We start from the raw sequence: 12,583 nt of genomic DNA, 5'->3' as shown, positions 1-12,583 counted from the left end.
GCGATTTTGTTGAGGGAATTGTTTAATCTACATTTTGACATTTCTTCTGAGGAGAGATAGGTCCTTCATAATATTTCTAAGAGAAATGGACAAACTCCAGTCTGTGGTTATCCTCCAGCTGCTGTTTGGTGAGTTCACTGAATATTCTCTGATAATAAAAATCATACGTGTTTCTGGAGGTTCTTCCCTTAACACTGGCCCATCTAAGGACCACTGTATGAATATAACTTGCACTGTTAGCACATTCTCCAGTGTTAAATCAAGGTCTGAAATTTAGTTTGGAGCCATGCCATGAAGAGATTTGAAAACAAAAAATAAAACCTTAAATTAAATTATGTACCTCACTGGCAGCCAGTGCAGGGACGCAAGAACGGAAGAGAACATTAGAAATGATCTGTGCCTGGTACCAGTCAGAAGCCTCCATTTTGCACCAGGTGTTGATTTAACCCTTGTGCCTTTGCAAGGCTTAAGAGTTAGTTTGCGAAGTGTGGACCACGCCTGATGTAAGCAGGGCAAGGAAGGGGAACTCAGAAGGACTTGGGCTGGAGTTCTGGGCGCCTTCTGCTAGTGGAGAGTGAAGCCCAACCCCCTCTAGCCCAAAGTCATTGGTGAAAGGGGAGTAGGGGTGGTGGTGGGGTAGGAATTTCCTCACGATAAGATGAGGACAGAGGAGTGTTTTTTATAGGTTGCGCAATGGTGAAGAGGAGGAGTCTGGGCCTGGTCCTTCTCCCAAACTTAAGTTATTTCATAACTCCATTAAGTTGCAGTGTTAACTTGTGAAATGGGAAATATTAACTGAATGAAAAAAGAAATTTAATATAAAGACACTGGACATTGCAGCACACAGATGTGGAGCTAATCATCAGATCCCTATCATTAAGTCCTCCCACTGACTGCTTCTGTGGCTCCAAGTAAGTTTAGTCACCTGTGCAGGGCTCATCTCTGTTTGTAAGCATTCTGTGCTGAACTGCCTCTGGGTGAAAACGCCACTTGAGGGAACAGTTACCCTTCGAGGTGAGTATCCAGAAGTAAAATGCAGGCCATAAATTCTTCACAGCTCTCATTATTCGCCTTTGTAATGGTAGTGGTAACTGAACTGGAATATGGGTGTTCAGTAGCCTTTCGGTTAATCTGAGATTGGTAATGAATCTGTAATCATGAAGAAAAGAAAGAACATTTTAGGTTCTGTCCTCTTTCAGTGATTTAAAGATTATTAACTGTTTTCTCCTTCACATTTTTTCAGGAACTTTTAGAATGTGTCTCCTTCAGAACACTTCAGTTGAGGTCAGATACGTCCACCCCAGAGAAAACATCACTCTGCCCTGTAACATCACTGCGGAGAATGAGCTCTCATGGTTTCACCAGAGCTCAGAGGAGATGAAGATGAAGATGCTGATAAAAGCTGACCGAGGGAAATTGAAGAAAGAGTTTTCTATTCTTTATAATGTGGATGAAAGTCACTTTGATGGAACTGAAAGCAATGGATCTGTCAGTTTAGTTATTTACGGTGTCACTGAGACTGATCTGGGGCTGTACCACTGCGGAGGACGAGGACTTGGGCCACTGCTGCAGTTTGAAAACGCCATCAGACTGAGATTCACAGGTTAGTGCAAATAATTTTATATATATATATATATATATATGTGTGTGTGTGTGTGTGTGTGTGTGTGTGTGTGTGTGTGTGTGAAGTAACATTTGCCAACTCTTGAAAAAGTATTTTTTTCAATAAATAATTATGAATTGAAGAGAAACTAAAAAGCAGATGAGTTTTTAAAATTATGTCTAAAGATAAAATAGGCCCAAGGATATATATATATATATATAAAAACAATGACAATGTTTAAAAGAAAACAGTAACCCACACCATTGGACTCTTTTTTCACCATTGTAACTGCTCCTGTTCTCCCTGGAGTTCTGTATTCTGTACTAATGTAATCACAGTGCGAAAGTGCTACAAAACTTAACAACTGAGTTACAACTTAGTTTCTGTGGCAATTCAAACAGTGAATAAAAACATACAGACAAGTTACACTTCAGCCAGCTACAAACAACTGTATTTGTTCTTCCTCAGACACACTGATCCAGTGTAAAACATGCAGAACCTCTGAAAGTAAACAAACCAGAGAATCATCAACGTTGCTTTTATTGGGTCAAATAAAGCTATGTTAAAAATGAACATGAACAAAATCTTCCGAGTTGCAAATAAAGTAGTTCAACTCTCTGGAAAGCATCATGTGAACATGAGAATATAATTTAGTTCTTGTAGCTTGGTGTTTAGTTCATTAAGTTACTCAGCGAGTAAACAACTGAAGAGAGAGATGTTGTGTGAAGTTGAATCAGATCAGAAAACTCATTAATTTCCCTGTTGCCACAACCATCTTGAATCTGGTAAAAGTGTTTGCAGATTTGAGCGTAAGTATTTAAAAATGTTAAACAAGGTCAACCGTTTGGTTAATGTTTTGCCCTGTGAAGAACTGGCGCCCCCTCCAGGGCGAGTTTCTACCGTGTGCCCCGTGATTCTGGGCAGGCTCCGGACCCACCACGACCCTGAACTGGATAAGGGCTACAGATAATAAATGAATGAATGAATTATTTGGATATAATAATCATAATTATCAGCAACAAAATTCACAGTAAAATATAAAACGGTAAAACCTATTAAATAAATGTAATAAAATATATTCATAACACATTCAGCAATAACTGCTGACAAAAATAACTGCTTTCAGTAATCTTTATACTACAGTGGGTTTAGATATCAGCCATAACATTGAAACAACCTGCCTAAGGTCGCCCCTTTGCTGCCTAAAGTGTATCAGACCTTTTGAGGCATGGATTTCACAAGTCATCTCAGTCTGACACCAAATTACAGATCATTCTTAAAGTCAGTGTTTCCTCTAGGGAGGGCACAGAGCTATTGCCACCAGAGACACTCACCTGAGACAAGGCTCTACCCCACAACCCCAGAGCTGTGTGACAGAGACAAGACCTGTTGTGGCACCGTGTCACAAATATTAATACAGTGTCTAAACAAATGACCAAGAACACATAAAAAAGAGTAACACACACACACACACACACACACACACACACACACACACACACACAAATACTAAAATACTTAGCCTTGTCCACATTCTTCTGTTTCTATAGATCCTCCACTAACTACCACATCTGCTAACACATCTACAGAGCCTCCATATTGTTCTGCTTCTCCAGGTGCTCCATGTTCTCCAGGCTGTGCAGATCTTGAACTCTACAGGAATATAATCATATACCTATCCTGTGTTTGTTTGGTCTCAGTCCTGCTGACTATGGCCTGTTCGTGTCTGTACTTCAGCAGGGTTCAAGGTGAGAACTTTAGAATATGTAAAATAATGTAGATAGATAGATAGATAGATAATATAGCATAATTTAGCAAATATATATACATATATATATATATATATATATATATGTTGATGTTGACATATTTTCAAAAAATATGTCTTCAAACCAGTGGAGATTAAACATTAAATGTTAAAGTAAAAACGTACTATGTCTTAATGAAATTTGTTTTTTTATTATTATTTTCAGCCAAGAACTGCCATGAAGCCAGTACTGGAGACTCTAATGAGAAGGTACCAGAAATTCTGTGATTATAATGTAACTGCTATTGTTTACAATTACCATTTTTACATCATTATGATAAACATAGGGCTCTTGTGAATGGCCCAGAGATGATTCGTGTCCAGACCAGGTGTTTGCTGATGCTGAATTATTAGTTAGTATTCTTCAAGTGTGTTGAACTGATGTAACAGAATCTGTAGTGTTTTGAGTTCATGAAAAAGATTGAACTCTTTTGTGCTCCTCTCCAAGCTGATTTTTATTTTAGAACTGAAACTTTATTTAACCAGATACCAGATGAGTCTTTCAGAACAGCTTCTTATTGACAGTGGCAGCCTGAGAAATGGCAGAGCCTCTTGAAAGATACACAGAAACATAAGAGCTATAAAAACATGAAATAATGGCAGACAAATACAAAATAAAACACTGAGATACCAACATGGAATCTAAAATGGAATCAGGGAATATCAGTCTCACAACAGTTACATTTTTCATTTTTCATTCATTCATTGTCTGTAAACACTTTTCCAGTTCAGGGCACCAGTCCTTCACAGGGTGACACACCCACTCACATTCACTCACACCTATGGACACTTTTGGGTTGCCAATCTACCTACCACTGAATAGGTATCACATTATAGTTAAAGGTCAAGCCTGGACTGTATGTTCTTTTGTAGAGAAAAATGATACTATTAATATGTTAACCATATTCTCCACATCCTGTTTAATTTTCAGCGGTCAGAAACATGCTACAAGTAGAACACATTTTACTGGTCAGAGTGTATACTGACATACGACAGAGGAAACAAAAGATAGAAAATAGACTGTTTTTTCTGCCTCCATTTTCTACTGATGCACAAAGCCAAGGTTAATATACTACAGGGGTATCTGTAAAGGCCTGTAAGACCTAGGGAAACAATAACATCAACACGGTTTACAGAGCAATATCTCCACAATCTAATGATAAGTACAATAAACCAGTATAATAAACCAGAAAAGTGTTTTTAAAATAATATAGCATAAAATACAATACTATATAATGGCCTCTATCTTATTTAAACAAGACAATCAGGAGTTTTTTTTCATCACTGAGCTGAGGGATATTCACATCGGTCACAACACGTGTTCTCTGGGCTTTTAGTAATAAAACAAACAGTGGTAAACACACTCACACTAAAACTTATCATTAATCCTGTAGAATTTGTTGAGAAGTATTCTCTTCGAGAGTTTACACTGATACTTATACCAATAAAAATTGTGTACCATCCATCCATTATCTGTAACCGCTTATCCAATTTAGGGTCGCGGGGGGTCCAGAGCCTACCTGGAATCATCGGGCGCAAGGCGGGAATACACCCTGGAGGGGACGCCAGTCCTTCACAGGGCAACACAGACACACACACATTCACACCTACGGACACTTTCGAGTCGCCAATCCACCTGCAACGTGTGTTTTTGGACTGTGGGAGGAAACCGGAGCACCCGGAGGAAACCCATGCGGACACGGGGAGAACACACCAACTCCTCACAGACAGTCACCCGGAGCGGGAATCGAACCCACAACCTCCAGGCCCCTGGAGCTGTGTGACTGCGACACTACCTGCTGCGCCACCGTGCCGCCAAATTGTGTACCATTTATAATAATTTTCACTGTTATAAACACGTAAGTTTAACTTATTTCTTATAATAAATGAAGGCAGAGACTGGCGCTTTTAGCTAAGGAGCATTTAGCAACACATTCAGGGCATTTCTCATATCACTCCCCATTCCCTACACAGTGAACTAACATTACAAGGTATGCATAACTGTGGGCTTAAAACTGAGCATGTTTAAAAATGTTAAAAACTAAGTTTAAATGTTTAAAACTAAGTCACGCAGCCGTGGTTGAACATGGATATGTTATATTAGGAGTATAATGCACTGAATGGCTGGTTAAATCCAACTGACCTCACCTTACTTACCTTTATATGGGGCACTACAAAGGTAGCATGCGGAAATTTGAGATTAGCTCAACTGAATACACTGGGCTAGATAAAGACTCTTTGGGCAGAATTAAGTTTATCTGGACAAAAGGTAATGAAGGAAACATCAGTATGTAGTTTTTACATGTTATTACTTACTAATCTAACGTGAAACCATCAGTCTTGTGTCCTCATGTCTCTTCCAGCTCCCTTCACTGGGTAAAGTCAGTCCATTATTAACAATTGTATGGTTGCTCTCTCTCTCTCTCTCTCTCTCTCTCTCTCTCTCTCTCTTTCTCTATGTGCCTAAAGCATTATGAAGTTCTCATAAGAGTTCTCAATGTTTCTCAAGTTGAAAACAAGTCTCAAGACTGGTTTTTAGGGGAGTGGCCTAAAAACCCAACGAAAGAGGTGAAGTTCTTTCAAGTACAGGCCAGAGGAGCCTCACAATCATCCTGAAACTGTCATTTTAAGATGAAGATACTACATAGTGTTCCATTAAAGTGAAGAGTTTTTAAAACTATCAGATTTTATCCTGCTTTACAACAGATTGAAGAGGCTTACTTTGGTTTACTTTATGAAATGGAATCTTTAGGGGGACTCCTAAATTTGTAATTAGATTTAGAATACAATAATCTATCAGACCTATATTTATTGATATTTTATTATTATTATTATTATTATTATTATTCCGGTTACTGTATGTGAACACAGCCTTTAAAAAGAGAGTAAACTCAAAAAAGGAGTAAATTATAATTTATTTCTGATGTAATGTAGAACAGCCTTTAATCTGTGTGTTATAAAAGGTTAAAGGTTTGGCTCATAGATGGTAATAAGGTAAATGGTTAATAAGGTAAACCTTTATTAATCCCACAAAAAGGGGATAATTACCATAGCCTCAGAACCATTATATAACATATATTAATATAAATTTAAAATTGAATAAAATAATGATGAAGAATGAAATTATAAAAATACACAGCTTCACTCTATACACACTATGGGCCGTGCTGTCACTGTACTGTCGTTCATATGATGTTTAGTATTGTGTTTACAGACTGTAGTTGTTTTAAACTGCACTTATATCTCAAACTGTAACTTTTATATGTAGCATCAGGAGGACAGAACACAGACATTTAACCAAAGATACAGAGCTTTATTTTCACTAGTCCAGGGACACTCAGACTTTTTCATATTATTGTAGACTAATATCTGTAGCTTTGGAGTGGTCTACAGTCGTATGCTTTGCAGGTGATAAGCTTGTGATTGTAAGGCGTCTGTTGGTGTTTGTTTTCTCAGGAAGGTGAGCTGTATAACAGCAACATCCGATACAGAGGAGTTGGAGTGTCCACTGAAGAGAACCCAGCGTACACTGTGGATAATGTTATATATTCAGGCATCACATCATGGCCACGGGGACGGCTGCCAGTGTGAGGGGTCCAAAACATCACTGTATGTCCAAATGCCTGTAGACACCCCTTTTAGTACTGAGTTCAGCTATTTTAAAAGCAGCTGGTCTAGAGCAGTAGAACCGTGTTCTCCGGAGTGGGCACTGTGATCCAGAATTAATTATCTAGTATCGATACCTGAACTCAATACGGTTTGTTTGCCTGAATGTAATAAATCCTCACAGCAGTCCAAGTAAGTGGTGTCTCCAGACTTTGGTCTTATGGTGCACACGTCTGAAATATCAGCGTCGCAGGAGAAATGTCATTCAGTCTACTGCAGGGTTATGTAAGTGTGTTTTAATTCTAGTTCTTTTGAAGCTTTTATATTCATCTTTAAAATGCTTCTTTAAATGTTCATACCATTGACAGCTACTGTGTTACACCGGGGCAGAATATTTGGTAATATCTTTCCTGGCCCTTAACAGACCAACAAATATTTGTTTCACTTTTTAAAAATATACAGTTTATTAAGCCATCACATATACATTTCACTTCAGCAATGAAATCCTTTTTACTTCACTTTGTCAAGTAGAGCACAACCTGCTAATTCTGCTATGGCAATTAATAAAGGTCACGTTGGCTAGTATCATGCTGATTAATGGAAGGAGGTGTTTGTTGACTTTGTCTTTCACTGTTCAGCAGAATTCAGAGAGCTCCTCGAACCAGGAAACTTTTTAGTTTAAGATTAAATAATGATTATCTGCAGGATGGATACAGATGCATTTCTGAACTCTATACACCTGCAATAGTTCATTTATTCCATCTTGATTGTAAATTACTCATTTTGTGTTTGTTAATCAAACTAAAAAATAAATATTGAACTAAGTATCGCTTTTGTATCAATATCAAATTGAAAATATTGTACTGTATCAGTATGTACACTTTTCAAATGACACCCAGCCCTAACTTCAAAGCTGTGGACAGTTTCATACACTCAGTCACACACTCACTCTTGTGGACCATTTGATACATCTACATTTCTGATATTGGTAAATCTGCTTCCTCTTCCTCTAAGATGCTTATTCTTTTCTGAGATAGTTTCACTATTATTTTTACACACAGTGCACACCCCTTAGTCACTGAAAAGATGTAGGCTACTCTTTTCATCTAGTTAATATACAATCATGGCACATCTGCTTTTAGACAACGCATAGACAAAACAGCAAAAACAGGAAATCTACTTTCCACATATATTTTATACGTAATAGTCAGTTTTGTAAAAGCTTACCTTGTATGTTATAAATGCATAAATTTATTCATTATGCACTGTTAGGACCCAGTCTAGGGTTGAGCCATAACAGAATGAGGTGTGTGTTAGATTAATGTATGGGAAAGGAATAACTTTAACAGAGATAGGAATGTGGACATAAATGACACAAACAAAATCACAAAATGTATAATCAATAGAATATATATATATATTGTATATGTGATATTTACAATGACACAAACACCAGTTGAACTTCAGGATGGCCCTATGGAGACAAAAATAACAAACAAACGCCCCACCTAACTAACCCTTAGTGAAAATTGGGGTGGCACGGTGGTGCAGCAGGTACTGTCTCAGTCACACAGCTCTAGGGGCCTGGAGGTTGTGGGTTCGATTCCTGCTCCGGGTGACTGTCTGTGAGGAGTTGGTGTGTTCTCCCCGTGTCCATGTGGGTTTCCTCTGGGTGACTGTCTGTGAGGAGTTGGTGTGTTCTCCCCGTGTCCGTGTGGGTTTCCTCCCACAGTCCAAAAACACAGGTTGGTAGGTGGATTGGTGACTCAAAATTGTCCGTAGGTTTGAATGTGTGTGTGTGTGTGTGTGTGTGTGTGTGTGTGTGTGTGTCTTTGTTGCCCTGTGAAAGACTGGTGCCCCCTCCAGGGTGTATTCCTGCCTTGTGTTTGCAGTGTGTTGCTGACCCCTTTAAGAACAGGATGTGGGAACGGTGGCAAACTTTACTCTAGATCTACTCTACTCTATTGTGTGGTGTTGTGATGGGCATCAGTAGATCTACATGTGTCCTCTGATGGGAACGAGGGTCTGGTGCAGAATCTCAGTCAAATGTACAAACTCCAGGCTGCGTTTATTCTCCAGCTGTTGTTTGGTGAGTTCACAGAACATTCACATTGATATGAAGAATATAAACATATTCCTGTCTCTGGTCAAAAAGTCTCTGATGAATTTAAAACACATGTATGGCATCAAAATAGGTTCTGAACTTCTGAGAAACAAAAAACAGAATCCATAATCAATAAATGACATTTTGTAATTGAGAAAACTGTCATTAATATTCAGAGTTATAAAAACAGGTTTGTAAACAGAATATTTCTGTATAAGTCGTCCATTTTGAGTTTAATATTCTTGAAGAATACGTTTTCGTTTTCATTTCACCTTCAGTTTCAACGCTCTTCTCGCTTTTGACTTTTGATGGGGGTCCGGATCTAGACAGTCATTGGCTGCTAAAGTTAAGCCCTGCCCACCCAGCCCATTCATTTGGGGCCAGGCTGAATCCAACTTGTCCCTAGATCTGTGTTTAGGAGGTGTATTTGTACTGGCCCAAATGGATAAAGGACCTCAAATTCACTCCAGATTCACATTCAGTTTTTGTGCATTTTAGTATAAGATAGAACTTAAACTTTGACCAATTTTCCAGTGAAAACATCATCAGCCTGGGCCTGACTAAAACAAGTTTTTTTTTATGTGTGGCATTTGAGCTGTATTTAGGATGAGAACTGCGAATATGAGAAAATCTCTTTTAACACAGTCCATCCGTTTAATATTTTAATATCTATTTAATACTTGCTTTTTCTGTTTCATTTTTACTGGTCAATTTTACATAAAAATTAATCAATTTGATTAATGGTGCAGGCTGAGCCTCTACCTGATTGGCTGTTTTACTGACGCCTCTGAGCCACGTGACGGTACAACAACAAATGACGAGACGGGGGAGGGTGCGCTGCTCGGTGCTGTGTGACACAGTGCAGCTCTACTCTTACACACAGAGAGTAGACTTTGATGAATTCGCGCGCGCAGCAGGCAGTGCGTGCGGGAGAGAAAAAAGCTTGAGTATCGATCTTTTTACACGTGTATTGCTCAATATCAATACCAGCGTTGGTATCGATATTATCGATATTTGGACATCAGCACCTGACCTCACTAATGTTTATCTGACTGAATTCCATCTAATCTGTAATTGCAGTGATGCACTTTTCAGAAGAAACACTGGAGGAGCAGGTGCCCAAAACTTTGTCCACTTATCTTTGATAAGATCAATAGAGTAAAATTATCAACGTGAACGTCTAGCCCATGTAAATCAAGAGCAATAATGGACTCAACTTATTCTGAAAACAGCAACAAAAAGTGGATGAAGAAATCTGTGCATTTCTCTTTATTTCTTTTTAAACATAACACTGGAGAAGTTTTTTCCAAAAAATATCAACACACAGGGAAAAATTTAAGAGGTTTAATTGTAAAAACACATTCACTATCCTGTTTGACACAATATTCAACATTGATACGGCAGTTTCACAGCAGCTATAAAGACTGCATTTTGCATAGAATTAATTTTCATTTCTAATAGATTCCCACATTATAACAGCAACAAGGATTTTGAATGAACTATTTTGTTCCACATGGTGAGGTGACTATGTTTAATGTTTAACACCCGTGTTATACTGGGTGTTTGTGTGAAGGCTGCTTAATGAGGAATGATACAAAAATAATAAATTAATATAAACCATCACTGAAGCACTTAAAACACAGTCAAGTTTGTTCCAGGTAATTTCAGCAGGCTTTACATTCAAGTTTACATTTAAGGCATTTAGCAGATGCTCTTATCTTGAACTTACGAAAGTGCTTTGCTGTTGACTCCCTGTTGACTTAGCTAGTTAGAAACAAAATAACAAAACAAACAAACAAAAAAATATATGTATATATATATATATATATATATATATATATATATATATATATATATATATATATATATATATATATATATATATATATATATATAAACAGCCTTAGTTATACATATTCACAAATCAACATGATATAGCGCAATAAACAATTTTTTGGCAATTTATCACAATGTCATAAAGTCAAGCAAAAGTGTTTTGTTTGACCCTGATATTAACCTAGATGATTTTGTTCTGAGGTAAACAGAAAAGAGATAATGTGGGCAGTTGTGTACAATTCAACAGTTTTTCTACCCACTTTGCAGTATAATTTCTATTAATTTACCGAGTTTAAATACAGTACCAAAATTATTTCCCAACGTATGTAAAGTTACCTAAACGCAGTGCACAACTGATATTAGTGGTAATTTTAAATTTTTGTAGCTTGCAGCTCACAGTCATAAGTTGTTCAAATATTTTAATTTAGAACATTAACAGAACTTTTTTTCCAGGGGTGAGGTGAGAAAGATCAGAAATACAGTGAAATGAATTTGGATATTTGAATGATTATATACATTTTTACATTTTAATAATGTGGGAACACCACAGGGAGAAATGTTGATCTCTAAGCTTGGGGAAGTATATTTTCAGTACAACATTAAAATCTACAATGAATATTGACTACAGTACAGCTGTGTTCCCCAATTAAATTACTGAAAATGTGCTCTTGGGGGTACCATCACAGTGAGAATTTGGTTGATTGCACTTCATTTAAATAATGTTAATCAGCCTTTTCCCACATGAAAATAAGTTAGAATATAGAATATAGGTCCACGCTCACTAATGAATACTTAGAAGTCCAAGTGGCAATTGGTCCACTGAAACATGTTTGAAGGGGTTGGGGGGGGGGGGGGGGGTGTGGTCGGAGATTAATAAAACTGGTGGCTCAGAGCAGTTTGGAAGCAGTATATTCACTTTGAGAAGGTAACAGCAAATAATTTCTGAAAAAATATAGAAGTACAGACACCTATGTATAGATTAAAAGGAGTAAAAGCCATAGGTTGTGTGTTTTATATAAAGAAAGTGAGGCATAGCGACATTTGAAAGGTGTTAGGACTGTGTTGTGTGTTTTATACGAAGAAGATGAATAACAACACAATTGAAAAGTGTAAAAACCATCCTTGACATATCCAGTTCTTTCAATCTTCTTACGCTTTACTCTTTCGTTCTTGATTGTTGCAGGATAGCAGCCCTTTGTCTCCCATCACTACTGGGTCCTCTGGTGAAGGACTGAGTGTCTCATACAGCCCATGCTATTCATCTACGGTTCATTAAGTACTACTACTACAATGGTGGAGATTGCGGGGACCAGCCATGCACCACCTGTAGAAGCAGATGATTTAAGAGTGATTTTCAGTTCAATGATGAACACATTTGATACACACTACAACTCTGTCTCTTTAGAATGGAGGAAGAGATTTGCAGATTTAAAGTTTTTAAGGTGGTATAGTTTGGTTGAGCAGGGTAAAGTTTGATAACGGTGCAGTTATTTATTTATTAAAAAGGCCCACTGCCTTAATTCAGCCAAATTAAGGCATCTCAGTAGCAGCGTATTTAATGCACATAAGAATTGAGAAAGCCCACTTGTCGGTAGCATGCACATTGACATAAAATTCTCTCTATATA

At 37.7% G+C, this 12,583-nt stretch overlaps 1 protein-coding gene across 3 annotated transcripts; it reads left to right on the top strand.

The window, feature by feature from the left end:
* Positions 1 to 7,742, top strand: LOC136695710 (uncharacterized). 3 transcript variants are annotated; one of them, XM_066669956.1, is made up of 5 exons: positions 1 to 128; positions 1,244 to 1,603; positions 3,304 to 3,351; positions 3,577 to 3,620; positions 6,867 to 7,742. In XM_066669956.1, the coding sequence occupies exons 1-5, from the start codon at positions 86 to 88 to the stop codon at positions 6,999 to 7,001; spliced, it is 630 nt and encodes a 209-aa protein (XP_066526053.1). In that variant the 5' UTR covers positions 1 to 85; the 3' UTR covers positions 7,002 to 7,742. The 3 variants fall into 3 exon arrangements, with proteins under 3 accessions (XP_066526053.1, XP_066526052.1, XP_066526051.1); XM_066669955.1 differs by having other exon boundaries at positions 3,220 to 3,351; XM_066669954.1 differs by having other exon boundaries at positions 3,154 to 3,351.
* The last annotated feature ends 4,841 nt before the right edge of the window (positions 7,743 to 12,583 follow it).

The sequence above is a fragment of the Hoplias malabaricus genome, chromosome 4 (assembly GCF_029633855.1).
Source record: "Hoplias malabaricus isolate fHopMal1 chromosome 4, fHopMal1.hap1, whole genome shotgun sequence".
In the NCBI taxonomy this organism is placed as follows: domain Eukaryota; kingdom Metazoa; phylum Chordata; class Actinopteri; order Characiformes; family Erythrinidae; genus Hoplias; species Hoplias malabaricus.
This window is presented reverse-complemented; position numbering and strand designations above follow the sequence as displayed.

Bases quoted from the DNA above. Each gene is read 5' to 3' on its own strand.
- LOC136695710 (XM_066669954.1), top strand. From the start codon at position 86: ATGGACAAACTCCAGTCTGTGGTTATCCTCCAGCTGCTGTTTG. The intron at 3,352-3,576 runs GTGAGAACTTTA...TATTATTTTCAG, and splicing joins GTACTTCAGCAGGGTTCAAG to CCAAGAACTGCCATGAAGCC. The intron at 3,621-6,866 runs GTACCAGAAATT...TTGTTTTCTCAG, and splicing joins CTGGAGACTCTAATGAGAAG to GAAGGTGAGCTGTATAACAG.